This window comes from Scylla paramamosain, chromosome 8 (genome assembly GCF_035594125.1).
Source record: "Scylla paramamosain isolate STU-SP2022 chromosome 8, ASM3559412v1, whole genome shotgun sequence".
NCBI classification, from domain to species: domain Eukaryota; kingdom Metazoa; phylum Arthropoda; class Malacostraca; order Decapoda; family Portunidae; genus Scylla; species Scylla paramamosain.
Genome location: NC_087158.1, coordinates 14,925,041 through 14,942,157, shown reverse-complemented (window position 1 = coordinate 14,942,157; position 17,117 = coordinate 14,925,041). Strand labels below are relative to the sequence as shown.

General features: G+C 35.9%; 1 protein-coding gene across 1 annotated transcript; it reads right to left on the bottom strand.

Annotated features, from left to right (window-relative positions):
- Nucleotides 1-1,845: 1,845 nt before the first annotated feature.
- LOC135102829 (equilibrative nucleoside transporter 1-like) lies at nt 1,846-15,801 on the bottom strand. Its single transcript, XM_064008385.1, has 7 exons — nt 15,656-15,801; nt 8,234-8,315; nt 7,392-7,531; nt 6,887-7,032; nt 6,283-6,515; nt 5,860-6,073; nt 1,846-5,530 (listed from the first exon to the last, which is right to left on the bottom strand). Exons 3-7 carry the CDS (start codon nt 7,457-7,459, stop codon nt 5,382-5,384), a joined length of 810 nt encoding a protein of 269 aa, XP_063864455.1. The 5' UTR covers nt 7,460-7,531; nt 8,234-8,315; nt 15,656-15,801; the 3' UTR covers nt 1,846-5,381.
- Nucleotides 15,802-17,117: the final 1,316 nt, after the last annotated feature.

The following is a 17,117-nucleotide window of genomic DNA, read 5'->3' as shown; positions in this document are numbered from 1 at the left end:
AACTGCTTTTCTTTTTTTGAGAATGGCAATTATTGAATGTAAGAGAGCACAAAGGAGAAAACGAGGAATAGGGGAAGGAGAAAAAGGGAGAGAAGAGAACAGAAGAGAGAAGAACACAGGAACAAGAAATAACAAGAAAATGACAGCTCTCCCGTAAATACTCTAAACTATATAATACACTTGGGAATTAATTCTAAAAATTAGTTTTTAATATCATTATCTTATGGTTGGCAACTGTGCGGAAGAGGGTCAATGTGAAAAATTAATCACAGGTTTTGATGATTCATCCTTCCTAAATATTTTGTTTATACAGTGGAAAAATTTCATGCTTTGAAATACTGAGAAATTCATCCAATGGATTACGGAGAGAGAGAGAGAGAGAGAGAGAGAGAGAGAGAGAGAGAGAGAGAGAGAGAGAGAGAGAGAGAGAGAGAGAGAGAGAGAGAGAGAGAGAGAGAGAATTTTACCAATCAGGTCATAATGATCACTATGCCCTAAGCCAGGTTTAGTCAACAATGACTGTCCCATCATTAAATGTGGCTTTCTATCTCCTTTTTAGATCATTTTTCTTAAAGTTTTCCATATAGCTTATCTTATTCCCTTCTTTTCTTGGAGCTTAGCTTCTTATTTCCAGTTTCATAGCATTCTCATGCCAATCCTTAGTGGACTATCTGAAACTTTATATCCTTTACAGGGCTCCTTCAGCACTACTAACTAATGTAATGCTTTGTATTTTACAATACCAAGAAATTTATCTGAAAGATTGAACCCTCTGACAGGACATCTTCCAGTTACAGCATAATGATCACCACATCCAAGTGTTTAGATGATTTTCATTTGCCCACCATCACATATTCTTTGCTAAACCAGTCAGTGAAAGAAGCTCTCCTCCTTAAAGATTACAAGGCTGTCAAGTATCTGCATTGTAATGACTGGTAATTCTAGAATACAGAACCATATTTTAGTGACACCTCCACTTTCAACTCTATTGTAACATGCAGTGAACAGTTGCTGCAACAAGAATACTAGTGATACAAACTTTGAGGAAGATAGGGCACACACTTACTGTAGAAGATGGACATAATTAACATTTAACTTTATTGAAATTCTTTAAAACATAGATACAGTTTTATCACAAAATATTTTGACATTCTAATGCCAATGTTTTTGGTACAAGAGGCAGTTATAAACTGGCACTAAATTAATAATTTAGAATATAGTGTAAGGCAATTAGTTTTAATTTTGATTTCCATTGCTTTATCAAATATTACATTAAAGAAGAGCTTTATGATAATATATCTGTGTATGTGTGTATGTGTGCTTATTCCTGACATATAATAAGGGAACTGTGCTCAAACTGTCCCATCTCCCATACCTAGAAGTAATAAACCTTTCCTTAGTCATGAATACTTCTTGCATTGATCACTCTCATCTAAGTCATTCCAAATGTTTGTAGGGGAAACTATGCTTCTTGATGTCACTCCTACAAGTGGTCCTCTTCAGCTTTCTTTCTTTTCCCCTTGTGTGTGTGTGTGTGTGTGTGTGTAGCAGGGGATGGCTTCCCTGAGTTACTGAAAAAGGCCAACTTTCTGACACATGGACGGTGAGCTTCCTGAGCACCTGCCTAAGTCCACTGGAATAATGCACTCTTATACCTGTGGCAGGCAGCTGAATGTGTCAGCTCACTACAGATCTACTTATCTATAATTGTGTTATATATTAAAGCTATGCTGAAATTCAAGCATTTCTTGACATAAACAAGTTTCTGCTTAATATGCAAAGCTTGTAAATTTTCTGGGAAGGAGAAAATTCAGTTACAGGTAAAAATTGCACTAAAAACAAACATTTGACAAAGTGATGGTTTTAATTACTTGGCTCACATGGAACTAATGGATAATAGACCCAGCCTTCTACAAAGATCATAATACAAACAGTATTTTGCCAACAAAAACAAATGCTGTGCCATGACATGAATTATTTAGTATCATAAGTGCAAATTAACAGTTTCATAAAAAAAAAATATATATATAACACTATGACTAAAATGTGATGTGCATTTTTATACAATACTGATATACTGAGCTCTGAAAACCAGTTTTCATGATAACATTCAAAGCAGATTGATTCAAAGACTTTTCTGTTATGTAATCTACTTTTTATTTCTTACATACCATGAAAAATTACAAACTCTAATGTCATGTTAATGGATCACACTGCAAAGCTTGTTTGGCTTGTATAATTTAGTCCTCTCTCCTGAAGTCTGGATCCCAACACTCTTTTTGCTAGAGAAACATGATGGTGGTAATACCAACAGTGGTAGTGATGATGATCAATATGATGATGATGATGATAAATGATCATGACAGTTAACTAAAAAAAAGTTATCCCTACCTTTGACAACTTTGGTGGTATGCTTTGTCAAGGCTATCTATTGAGAGCCATTTTGTGTACTTCATGTACAGCTACACATCTAAATCACCTTATTCATACTGTGAAATGCACATCATTGTCATGAGTAAACAATAATACAATGATGAGTATTATGTAATTCAATAGCATTACAAAATTCAACATTTCATCACATTATGTATTAATATTTCAAGTTCTTGAAAACATTATCTTTCACACCTTTGCCTGTTTACCTTTCCGTGTGTGGCAAAGATTTGTAGATTATCTCTAATCTATTGTTGGGGGTGCATGCATGCATGCACATATATGCAGGCACACACACACACACACACACACACACACACACACACACACACACACACACACACACACACACACACACACACACACTGCAAAGTGTAGTAGTCAGCACGCTTGGCTCACAACTGAGAAGGCTTGGGTTCAAGTCCTGGGTGTGGCAAGGCAGACAGTCAAGCTGTAGCCCCTATTCATTTGGCAGGAAGTATGTACAGGATGTAATCCAAGGAGTCTGTCCTTGCTGTCCTGGTGTATGAGTGGTCTCAGTCCTACCCAAAGATTGGTCATTGGTCGAGCTCTTTCTGTAGGGGAGTGGCTAGCTGGGTGACCAGCAGATGACCATAGGTGAATGACAGAAGGGCAAGAATGTTTGTCTTCCACTCTTGCTGGGTTGCAAGGCCACAACTCTTGGCTTACACCTTGTACCTATTCTCTGCTAAGTGACCAGGGTTTACAACATTTAAAACTTAAGCGATGGGCATTTAGTGGTGGAATCTCTTCTAATAACAGGCATTTTTAAGAGAAAAATCACTCTCATTCTTAAGAGTTATTATGAGCGAAGTGAAGTTTACTATAGAGGTTACCATTTTATTTTGAGCAGCCTGGTCTGGCCCAGCCCGACAATAATACTATTCAAATGCTAATATCTCTGGAACTGTGCAGCCGATCATAACGAAATTAACACCATATGATAGCACAACTCTATCAATTTTATATGATATAGCTTTCATCTTTTCTATTGGTTAAGTCAATGGGTAACTTGCAAATAGTAGAAAGGTGTCAAAAATGTAATTTGGTCATTTTCCTGCAATTTTAACCAACTTTCTTTTTGTCTCAACAAGAGCAGACACATATTATTGAGTGCAGAATGAAATTTCCTATCCAACGGTATACAGCAGAACCATTGCGTTCTTGCAGACTTTTGAGCTAGAGTGAATTGAATATCAGGCTTCACTCGTTAATCGCCTTCCAGCCATTTTACTGGTATTTCCTTTAATACAGATCAAAGAATGATGAAACTTAGAGCATAAAAAGTGCCTATCCTTCTCCTTTCTAATGGTGTTTTTGTCTGACTTGTTATCTTAGTTCAGCTGGAAGTAAAGGTCGAATAACAATGTATCAGCCACTTTACAACAGTGGTTGTCGTTATGAGTTTGTTACACTGGATATAGCACTGGCTACAGCTCGTGCACCTGCAGCTTCTATCTTGTCTTATCCCCTCTGTCCCTCACCACTCTCCCCACATCTTAAAAGGAATGTTCTTCCATTGTGCCCAGAAGTTCCATGAATGTGATTCCTTGCCTAATAGCACTTACTGGGAGTGGGCAAAATTGGCTTACATTTGTGCTGGGCCATGTATTGGGATGAGGGCAAATCACTTCCTTCCATGATTCTTACTTTGTATGGACTACCAGATGGAAGATCATGAAAAAGTGGTAGGGAGCAGCTTTATAAGTGTTACCAAATAAAGCTCAAAACATTTCTCTTTTGCCTCTGCTTGATTTAAACCAGGAAAATTATTTGGCACACATATGCATCACATGTCAAAGCCCTGAGATGCACACCACTGCATCACCCATCACTTAGGAGTTAAGGAGACAACCTTACTTTGTCTCCAGCCAGCTGAGGATTAAAACTCAATCTCTCTTGAGTATGAGCCGAGCATGCTTGCCACATCACCGGGCTACATGATATAAATACATAAAAAGTCCATTGAAATTCATGTAAAAATAAGTCATGCAATTTTTCCTCTAAACAGAATTAATTTTCACTGTATAAAAAGGAGGTAGGGCATTACACTGATTCTTAAATACATAAGGAAATTTGGTATTTATTTACGTTCTGTGAAGGTGAAATATTACAAGGAATAAAGTAAAGAAAAGGAAAGAACTCTGAATGTTTTCCCTGTTCACCTCTACTGTATCTCGTGAACTTCATCATCTATATATAAAGAAATATGCCCATTTAACAGCAGCAAATCTTACCTGTTCCATTGGTTAGATCCTTTCATTCTGAGTATTTTGACTCCTATTTATATGCACCACAAATTCATTATAATGCTATGGATGGTGGGAGGTGGGCAAAGAAAAAAATATTGATCTGCTGTGAAAATTATTTGTAGATTCATCGAGAACACCATAATCTACCAGAAAAAAAAAATTATCTGCCATTGTGAGATGGGCAATTTTCTTAATACTTGCTAGTAAAAATTCCTTGAATTTTTATCATTTAGAGCTCAATGGCTATTCTAACCTCAGTACAAATAAGCATACATGGGTGATTTGATCAGCCCACAATAGTCATCGCCATGTACCACAAGGAAGTTGAGTTCTTAGCTAATTAGAGCAAAGGCAAATGATGAGAGGCCTCCTGTCAGCAGGCCCAGGCCCAGCATGGCTGCCATCATGCTGCTGGCCACCTCAGCCTTGTCCTCTGTCACAAGCCTTTCATTATCACATCAAAACAAAACCCTTATTTTCAATCTTACTGCCGTTGTTGCTGAATGAAGAGGCAGGATAAAATATAAAAGTGACTATAAAAACTAAATGAGAAAGTTTTCAACTGTGTCTCTCACACTTTATTTACTCAGATATCTTTTCTTCACTATGTTCATTATCTTTATTCTTTACCAGTTCTGATGCCTTATATCATGTCATATCAGAACACTACACATCTTACAAGTTACTCCATCTAGTCTGAAGACCATAAAACAATGTCAATGAAGGTAAGACACTCACCCACATCATAAACCCAGCCACTTGACGTCCAATGTAGTCACCAACATTGAACAAAAGGAAGGTAACAACTGGCTGGAAATACACCTCTAAAATAACAAAAAAATAAAATGTATTATTTTTTATTCTTATGAAAACTGACTTCAAATAATCAAGAAAATCATCATGTACTTTACTGTGATGAAGAAATATATATATATATATATATATATATATATATATATATATATATATATATATATATATATATATATATATATATATATATATATATATATATAAAGTAATTTCCATGAAGGACATTAGAAAAATAGGTACATCACTCATTTCTCTAGATTGTACCACTCTTAGGAAATAGTTATTTATAGATATCTAACAAATTTTAAATAAGACAAAATACAATAAATCTAATACATACGTGACCAAGTTTCATCTTCTGCAGTGGAAATAATTTTGACACACAGAGCTGGAAAGGCACCAAGTGTGACAGCAAATACACCCCACACGGATACTCCCAGTGGCCAAATCTCCTTAAATATCTGGACCTGCTCACTAAAGGTCCTTTCAGCTTGAGGGGCATCATCAGATCCTTTTTCAGGCTTTTGGCAATTGGTATAGTGCTTGTAGAAATCCTGGAAGACAATTGCTTGAATGACCAACTGACTGACTGACTTACTGATAGGTATTAAATAACTTAAGTTTTCATAGTGTGAAATCTTCTCTTATAAATGCATACTCTGAGCTTAGACAAAATACACTTACTGTAAACAAAAACTTGAAATGCTATACTTGTACACTCATAACACATTATTTCCACAAAGAAAAAAGTAATTTTACTTACTGTTTTTGACATGAATAAATAAGCCAGCAGAGTGAAAATCATGACGATGACAGCAATCATGAAGTAAATGAATGCAGAATTTTCATCCTTTGCTCCCACTGAGAGAGATACAATCCGTGCACCTGAAGCAAACACACCTCCAAGGGCCTGGCCTGACACCACAGCAGTTATGTACTTCTCGGGAAACATTCCTGCCACACCAAACAGGCCACCTTGAAAAATGGCACCAGCACCTGTGGATGATGTGGCATGGTAATACTGACACATATGTAGTGTTGATATGAATTACATAGATGATGCAAATAAATAGAGAAATAGATAAAATAATAGATGATGGTAAGTAAAGGTTGCATAGCACTGTCTACAATTTCATGCAGCATTTAAGTATTTCCATTTAAAAAAAATAAAATACATACTGTTACATAATGTCAAATTCATTCCAAATTGAGGATACATACTTTACAAAATTTTCAAATAAGAAATGTAAGTCTGCATATTTAGTTTCCTTCCATTAGAACTATAAGTGGTAACACATATGTGGCCCACCATCTGGCATGGCAATGTTTTTGATAACATGAAGTGTCTTCCCAACAGTCTCACTTACTGTTGATAAGGATGATGACAGTCATGGTTAGGGCGAAGAAGCCAATTTGCCACTCACTGGTATCCACTTGGGTGAATACAGTGGTGATGCAGAAAAGCAGGATCATTAACGTCAAGGAAGCCAGGAGCCTGATTCGCTGGGGGATCCTGTCAATCAGAAAAGAATGCATTTTTATGCACAGGTTTCATCACTCACAGCTGACACTGTAACTATCTATGCACATTACCTGAATAATATCTTAACACAGAAATGCAAACAATAGGGATATGATAACTTTATGCATGTCCAAAATCAAGCAATGAAATGAGTTTGAGATCTTTTTGTGAATCCCAGATATATAAAACAAAATTGGTAAAACTCTCAAAATTGTAGTATGTGAAAAGTTGAAAATTAATCATGATTACAAAATCTACAGCAGAACAATAATTACTCTACATTCATCTATACATTAAGGAATACTTTATACAACGTAAAGGAAAGCAAGAGCACTATGCCAGTTACTCACTTGTGACTGAAGAGTGCATTAATAAATAGGAATATAAAGTTGGGTATCTGAGAAAGGCAGACTTGCATGGGTGTGTACAAGTCTTGTAAATGCGTCCGTGTTCCATTGGCTGTTTTGTTTTCCAGCTTGAAATCCCAGTACTGAAAATTAATCAATATTGTAAATAGGATATCAGTGTTACTTCTGTACATGTAAGTCATACCACCCATGAATGTATGCATGAACTTAAGTAATGGTCTGCAAAGAGCACCACTGTTAATACAGAGAAGCTGATCTGAAAGTGGGTTAAATTAGCAATGAGAGGCCATCACTAAGGATTGTACCCTTGGCAGGACAATCACCATAACAGTATTCTCAATCATTCATCCTTTTTCTGGTAAACTCTCAAACTCCCTGCCTACTTCTATATTTTCTCCTTCCTAAAACTTAAATTCTTTCAAGAGGGAGGTTTTAAGACACTTATCCTCTAATTTTGAATGATTCTTTTGACCTTTCTTTAGGAACTGTCACTTCAGTATTTTTTTTTTCTTTTTTTTTTTTTTTTTTTTTTTTTTTGACTTGGGGCCCCTCTTACATGTTCAACACATTACTAGTCAAACCAAGATTGCTATGACCAGAATGGACCTTGGTTAACTTTGAGTGCACTGTCGCTACAAATAAAAGAATTATCATACTACTATCACTTAATATCCAGTAGTGAGGAGACTGAATATTTCACCAATGAATGGAGAACAAAACAGAGGGACAATAACTCCTCTTAACTGTGACATGGGGGTCAGTAATAAGTGCATCAAGTAACTCCAAACCACCAAGAAAGTGAGTGTCAGAAGCTATGCACTTACTGATTGTGCAGTGATGAAGAAGTTCCATGGCAGCAGTGTTCCCAGACCCAACAACAGGAAACAGAAGTACACCAACCGGCCCCTGTAAAACAAGGATCACTGTATTAAGAATGGTACAGTGCTTTTGTACATGGAAACAAATAGACAACATCTCAAAAATAATAATGTAATGAAAATGAGGTTGATTCACTTCCTGATCCTTAAAAGACAGATGAGAGAAAAAAAAAAAGGATGTATGGTTAATTCTGCCTTCCTGTAAAGTAGATGAGAGAGAGAGAGAGAGAGAGAGAGAGAGAGAGAGAGAGAGAGAGAGAGAGAGAGAGAGAGAGAGAGAGAGAGAGAGAGAGAGAGAGAGAGAGAGAGAGAGAGAGAGAGAGACTTACTTCTGGGTCCCTATTAAACCTATACAAGGAAAAAGGGAAAAGTGGTATATTTAATCACTGTACATATTAGAAGTGTTCCAAAGGTTGTAAAACCAATTTATTTCCTGAGCTGCCTTGATACTTGTCTCTTAACCCTTTGACTGCTAATGGCACATGTAACTTTATTTTTAGCAACCACAGGTAATCTTGCTCATCAAAAATTAACCTACGATAAAAAAAAAAAAAAAAAAAAAATGATGATACCTTTCACTTGTGAGTGTAGTTTTTCAAAATCCTCATTTAAACATATAAGAGACTATAATATCAAGGTAAGCTGTACTAATCAAAGCAGTCACAATCTTAATGCACTTTACATAGTCATATTGTATCATTATCAACTTGACCTCTGTGTTATGAGTGGCTCTCCTATCTACCTCTTTTGTCTGTATTCAGAAATGCATTGCTCTTTCACCATCACCTTTTTCTCAGAAGCCACAGAGATAATTAGCTGAATTCTGAAGTGTTCCTCTGTTAATAGAGTAGAAATCTTGTTAATCTGTCCCTAGAACCTTAACCTAAACTAGCCAGGGGCTGTGCCCCCCTGGACCCTCTCTGGGATACTAATCTAACTTCACTTAACCTAACCTATCCTACAGGATCGAGTCCAGGGAATTTTTTTGGGGGTAGTGCCCATGCCTGTTTCAAAAACTATGGATTTCCCACGGAAACTCAGAGATAAAGTTTCTTAGAATCCAGTAAGATACTATGCAAAAATCATATTCCCAGTGTTGTAGAGTATGATGGTTTACATCATGCTCTACAACATCATACACTACCTACTCAACTACAAACTGTTACGTTACCACAATTTATTTATTTTTTTCATTATTGTTTGTCTTACTCCTCAATCAGTGATTATCTTCACTTTCAGTAACTCTCTATCATTTTATCACTATCTTCACCACATCCTACTTTCACCACAATTTCATTGCTTCTGGAATGAGTTCTGGCCATTAATACTTTGTGATAGTAAACCAAGTAAGAGCATAAGTAGTTACAAGATCATTCGCCAACACATGCCAATGTGTCTCTATATGTTTACCTATCATCCTTGTCTATAAATGTTTTCTAATCCTCTCTTAAAGCCCTCTATCGACTCTGCACTAACACTATAACTGAATATATTCAAGTTATCCATCTATTTGAGAACCTGGCTCTTCGTACTTCTTTCCACGATCTAATTTTATCTAGCTTGGTCCTTTTATTTTCTTAAACTAAAATAGTTGCCACAATTTTTTGGATGTTCAATATTAAACACATAAAGCCCTGCTACCAATGAGACTACAGCCACAGAAATACATGTTGGTTCAGCTACAGGTGCACCATCAAATACACACTAGACTGCCCTGTTCTTAGTTCTTCTTCTGGTACCTTAAGGAAGAAATAATAATGAAAACATTAATAACATTTTGACATTAAAATAAAGTTTATATGTAGATGTATATCTTAAGGTGATAATATATTCAGAAATTTCAATATATACACACCATTCTAAAATCAAAGGTACTGAAATTTAACCTAAGCAAAAATGGAGTCTTTCCTTTCTCCAAGCAGGTGAAGTAACCCCAATATAACTAAGCAAGCATCTGGTGCAAATAAATAAATATATAAATAAATATGATAATAAGTAAATCAAATAAACAAAAGAAAATTAACTGTGTAAGGAAAAAGTGAAGATATGGTCACATCCAATAGGACAGTCCACTAATTTGAGTACCAATCTTTTAAAAGCCTCCTGTAATTATTGCTTTATCACATAAGAATTAACAAAAATAAAGCTCCTCGATGGTTCTACTAATTATATGAATGACAAGCATTTTGATTGAATGCTCAGAACGATCAGTATACTAATGATTTTTGTCCTTTGTGTCACAGCAGCAAATCTTTTGTACAAGTATGCGGTTTATGTTTTTTACTTGAGACACTATTTGGGTAATATCATAATGCAGTAATGCTTCGTCTAGCAAGTCCTCGTAAGAATATGATGAGTACTGATTGAAAAAAAAAAAAAAGAAAGAAAGAAAACCCCAGCCGAACCTACATGCCCCGACATAACGCACTGATGTTCCGAACTCCCGATTCTTCTCATCATATCCACCAAAACAGTGTGAGAAGTCCTGAACTTCATCACAACCATGGAAGAAACCTTTATCAGACTGTTTGCACTTGCGCTAGTGCTGGCAAAGGTGACTCCAAGAATTCTATCTCCACACGAATTAGTGACCTGTCTTATTGGACTGCAAAGGAAGAGGATGCAGCTAACAATTCTAAAAAGATTGATAATATTTGCATTTTAAATTTCAAATTGGACAGCCTATTGGGTTTATTTACACTAGAAATAATGTCTTTCCTTACGAGAGAGAGAGAGAGAGAGAGAGAGAGAGAGAGAGAGAGAGAGAGAGAGAGAGAGAGAGAGAGAGAGAGAGAGAGAGAGAGAGAGAGAGATGCTTTACACCTATTAAAATCTTTAACATCACTTATGCTGCAAATAATTATTTAGCCATAGCACTCAGCCAAAAATTTGATAGAAGAGCAGGAATTTAACAATTAAATGAGTACCTTTATAGAAATTGGTGCAAGCATTACAGTTAGATAAGTCATGCTTAATACAATGTTTGGTTTTTGCATGCAGCATAGTTTCATGAATACTAGGCTTATAAAAGTGAAAGATGCATTGCTAATGATGAAAAGATACATATATTAAATTGCTACCAGCTACTGAAATGAACAAATTGAACTAGACATTACTCACATTGACTTTCATCGTTGTCATAGAGTTCAAGTAAGGTTTCCATATATAGAGGAACTGCTTTTCTTTTTTTGAGAATGGCAATTATTGAATGTAAGAGAGCACAAAGGATAAAACGAGGAATAGGGGAAGGAGAAAAAGGGAGAGAAGAGAAGAGAAGAGAGAAGAACACAGGAACAAGAAATAACAACAAATTAAAGAAAAGAGAAAAAAAACGAGGAGGAAAACATAACAAGGAAATAAAACAAAAGAAAGTGGCTCACAGCAAGAAAATGTTGCTTACATAAGAGCAGGTATTTTTAAACAACACCAGTAAAGAAGTCTCTGAAATATAAAAAAAAAGATAAATCAAGCGTACAAATATCACATACCTTATCTAACTCAGGATCTTTTTTCATCCAATGTAGAGCAAGCCACTGTCTATGTCTCTCTAATGACTCATCATCTTCTGAATGGGGCCTTGGTGGAAGGTAAGCCTTTACTCCACACATCAGTGGACACGTAGTCTCTTTTGGCGCTATGCAAGGGATCTTCTTTTTCCTTGACGTCACCTCAGTCACTGAGGAATCCTGCCTCTTTCTTGAATTCTGAAACTTGCGCTGGATGCGCAATTTCCATTGCAGCTGCAATTCATGCTCCTCGAGATCACTGTTTCTCAGGATGGCAGGAAATGATGTCAAAACAGCATTTGCCATATTCATATACTGTTCTGATGTTGGATAGCTGAAATATGATAATGATAATAATAATAATAATAATAATAATAATAATAATAATAATAATAATAATAACATATTATTAATAATAATGGCACAATACCTTGATATGTAATAATGATGATAACAATAATAATGATAATATCAATCTAGCTAACTATAAAGATGGCTTAACTCCTTTTATTATATTATTATTATTATTATTATTATTATTATTATTATTGTTGTTGTTGTTCTTCTTCTTAACAATCATCTAATTGTGCTTTTGTCCCAGTGAAATTGGCAGATAGTGGGTACACTATCTGAATAGTACACTCAAAGGTGGTTTCACACCTATCAGTGCCTTATTAGTATCGGATAGGTTTAGTGTCAGTGATATGCACACATATCCTTTCAGACGTGGAGTTGGCTATGATTGTCATAATTCTTGATGAAGAGCAAGATGCTTGCTTAACAAAAAATAAAGAAAAGAAAAGTGGGTACATGAAAAGTGGAAGAAAAAGAGAAACTGAAGGAAATTTTGCTACTCTGTATGAGGAATTAATTAATGATGAAACAAAAATTTTCCAGTACTTAAGAATGTCCAAAAACTGTTTGATGACATTGCTCAGTGATGTGTGGTGTGGTGTGGTATGGTGTGGTGTGTTATGATGTGGTGTGGTGTGATGTGGTGTGTTGTGGTAAGTATAATGTACAATGTGATTAATTACATCAATTAAAAAGAGTATTTATCACCATTTCAATTTCTTCTATTTTATTTCAAACACTTGTCCGACATCCGTGAAAATTTTTAAAATACCAGTGACGACGATATTCCATTTCACGGAACGCAGACGTAACAATCACTTCAGTCAAAACACGGTACTTCGCTGGACGTGTGTAAATGCTTCCGCTGAATTCCAAAATGAAGAATTTTTTTTTTACTGACACTGAAGCACTGAACAGCACGGAACGAATACGGCACTGATGTGTGTGAAGCGACCTTAACCCGTATCCCTCTGGAGGCACATTCCTGAAGTCTGGTAATGTTTCGGCCCATTTACTCTTGTAGCGGTTAGGTTAGGTTAGATTAAGTTACGTATAGGTAATTTTGTGCGAGAATCTCAATGAGACTATTTTAGAGAGAATCCTACAGTTAGTTTTGGAGCTACAGCCTAGTGTCCGTACAGGCTGGCAGACGACTCCTTCCAGACTTCAGGAATATGCATTCTGGCCCTTCACAAGAACTGACATCAGATCCCGGTATGAACACAGGCAGTGCATCCCATGTTCTTTTGTCCCTCTTCTCATTGCCTCCCCATTATATATATATATATATATATATATATATATATATATATATATATATATATATATATATATATATATATATATATATATATATCACTCAACATCCCTACAAGCAACAAAACTTACCAAAACACACTCAAAATACACTCAAAACATCCAAAACACAACCAAAACACATCACACCCCCCCCAAAATACCCACTACACTCACCTAAACACAACCAAATATTGAATATTCACTCAAAACACCCCATAACATCTAAAAACATCCAAATAACCCACCCCAACCACGCTAAATTTATTCAAAACACACTCAAAGCACCCCAATATACCTAAAACTCATCCAAACACACTCAAAAGATTTAAAACACCCAAAATACACTACAACACCCCAAAACTCATCAAACACACCCAAAACACATCAAAACATCCAAAACACACTTAAAGCACCACTCAACACCACAATCACGCCACAAACACACCCTTAAAGACCCAAAACTACTTGCACACAATCAAATACACCTCAAAAGACCCGACACACACACCCAAACTCACCAAAACACTTAAAACAGAAAATAAACCCAAAACAAACTCACTACACCTCAATATACCCCCAAACACACCCATAACACACAAAAACATCCCACAATATACTCAAAACACCCCACACGACTCAAACCACTTACAATATAACTAAAAACATCCTAAACCACATTTAAAACACCCAAAATTCACCCAAAACACAATGATAACAGCAAATATACACCCAAAACACACCTAAACACCACCAAAACACACTCTAAACACCCCACAACATTCCTACATACATCCTACACACGTAAAACACCCAAAACACACCAAATATTACAGAGAACTGCAGCGCAGCAAGGGAAACTAAGCTAAATATTGTTTAACTGTTTTGCCTCCTCCTCCATTTCTTTTTATTTCTTCCTTCTCCTCTTTCATTTCTCTTATTTTCTTCCTTCTACTACAACTATCTACACGCCTGACTTTAGAAACAGCTGGAAACACTTGGAAAACACTGGAAATTACAGTAAATATTGAGGAGACACTGGAGCAGACCGAGTCCCGAATCCCTGATGACGTCACAGGCGAGGTGCCGGCGCCCCGCTGCCATACGTACGTAACTTATTTCATTTTGAAATTGACCCATAGAAAAAATGAAGCTAGGCTCGAATGCATTATATATTCTGACTTGACAATTACTTTAATTAATATTCACAATATCAAAACACCTCCAGTCTCAGTAGTTATAAAGAAATATTATGTGAAATATGGAAAAAGTGTTGGAAATTTTGACACCATTAAAAACACTGAAAAGTCCACCTATTCCACTTTACACTGGTAAAAAAACATTTTAAAAAATCTGAACTATTTTATAAAATAATGCACACTTAGTTACAAGCTATAATAAAAAAATAAAGAAGCTAAAAAATGACAAAATAACCACTTTCAACGGGACAATAAGCCTATTCAAATTCCACATACTTAACTCAACAGGAACGCAACATACTTTAAAAATCATAAACGATTTTTTGAAACAATAAAATCTTCATTAAAGCCTCAAACAAAAAAGCCAAAAACCAGGCTGGGTAAATTTCACCGTACAAACTGCCCCTTATTTACATAAAAAAAACAACACCAAATTCAGCACATTTACTTAACTGAAGCAAGAAAAACACTTCAAAAGCAACGAAATATTTTTAGAAACCATAAAATCTTACTATAGAAGCCAAATAAATTAATTCAGAAAAATTAAAAAAAATATTGGAACCAACAAGCCGGAACAGGTGCCAGTCCATCATGGCGGCCCTCGGCGGCGACCTCAGTGGGAGAGCCGGCGGCCATGTTGCCTTATTTATTCCTATATAACACCAAAACCAGGCAATGACGGATATATCTGACCAGCGGATATGAAGGCTAGACATGTGGATCCATCTTGTGATATGTTAGGCTTACAATAAATGAGAGACGAGGCAAATAATGGCTAATAACACAGCTGACAGCTTGTTTACATATTGGCGAACATTAAATATTTGAATAAATTTCCAACTCTTTCCAGACTCAGACGTAAACAAAACCTAAATATAAATAATTAACCCCTAAAGAAACTAAATAACGAATAATGAATCCTAAATAAACGAATACAAGACATTACAGGGAGGATTAGGGTGTTGTGAAGGCAGTAAGGCTGACTGAGGAGAGACTGGCCCTGCTGGACTCACCTTACGTACTCGTGCCTCTCTGGTGATGCTTGACGGTGCTTGGTGCAGGAAGAAGATGTCGGGAAGACGGAAACACTGGTTAATAGAGCGTGTAGGGCAAGATTGACCAGTGCTGACCAAAACACTGCAGCCAGCCAGCCGCTCGCCGTGGTAACTCCCCAGCGCCACCTGTCACTGATCCAACACCCACCCACCCACACACACGCACACACACACACACACACACAAAAGTTGACATGCTATCAAATAATATGTCAAATAATATAAATATCCTCACTTCCTGACTCTCCTTTCCCCACTCCACCCCCGATAAGTGATTATGAACGCAATCTTCACTCAATGCGGCACCGTGTCACCGCAGCAAACACGAACCAGGGTAGAATAGGCTCAACTGAAATGCTCCTACTCTCTCTCTCTCTCTCTCTCTTCTCACGACTGTTTTTCAAAGCTATAAAGATGATTATCAGGGTTTTCAATGATGTTTCTCCTGTTATTAATGTACAAATGTTGTTAATCTGTCAATAAAACCGTAAAAATACCCTTGAAGACCTGTGCAACTACTGACAGAGAAAGAGAGAGAGAGAGAGAGAGAGAGGCATTATGTGTGGAGCTGAATATATTTGGAAGCAGATTTATGCATTTTTGTACCTCAATTCTGTATATATATATATATATATATATATATATATATATATATATATATATATATATATATATATATATATATATATATATATATATATATATATATATATATATATATATATATATATATATATATATATATATATATATATAATATATATTGAACTCTGTCTTTACTTCATTGAGTTTTACAAGTAGAGATCTTGTTTTTGAAGTGTTACCTTTGTCATACTTGACATTACTTGATTAATCACAGGTTTTGATGATTCATCCTTCCTAAATATTTTGTTTATACAGTGGAAAAATTTCATGCTTTGAAATACTGAGAAATTCATCCAATGGATTACGGAGAGAGAGAGAGAGAGAGAGAGAGAGAGAGAGAGAGAGAGAGAGAGAGAGAGAGAGAGAGAGAGAGATGCTTTACACCTATTAAAATCTTTAACATCACTTATGCTGCAAACAATTATTTAGCCATAGCACTCAGCCAAAAATTTGATAGAAGAGCAGGAATTTAACAATTAAATGAGTACCTTTATAGAAATTGGTGCAAGCATTACAGTTAGATAAGTCATGCTTAATACAATGTTTGGTTTTTGCATGCAGCATAGTTTCATGAATACTAGGCTTATAAAAGTGAAAGATGCATTGCTAATGATGAAAAGATACATATATTAAATTGCTACCAGCTACTGAAATGAACAAATTGAACTAGACATTACTCACATTGACTTTCATCGTGGTCATAGAGTTCAAGTAAGGTTTCCATATATAGAGGAACTGCTTTTCTTTTTTTGAGAATGGCAATTATTGAATGTAA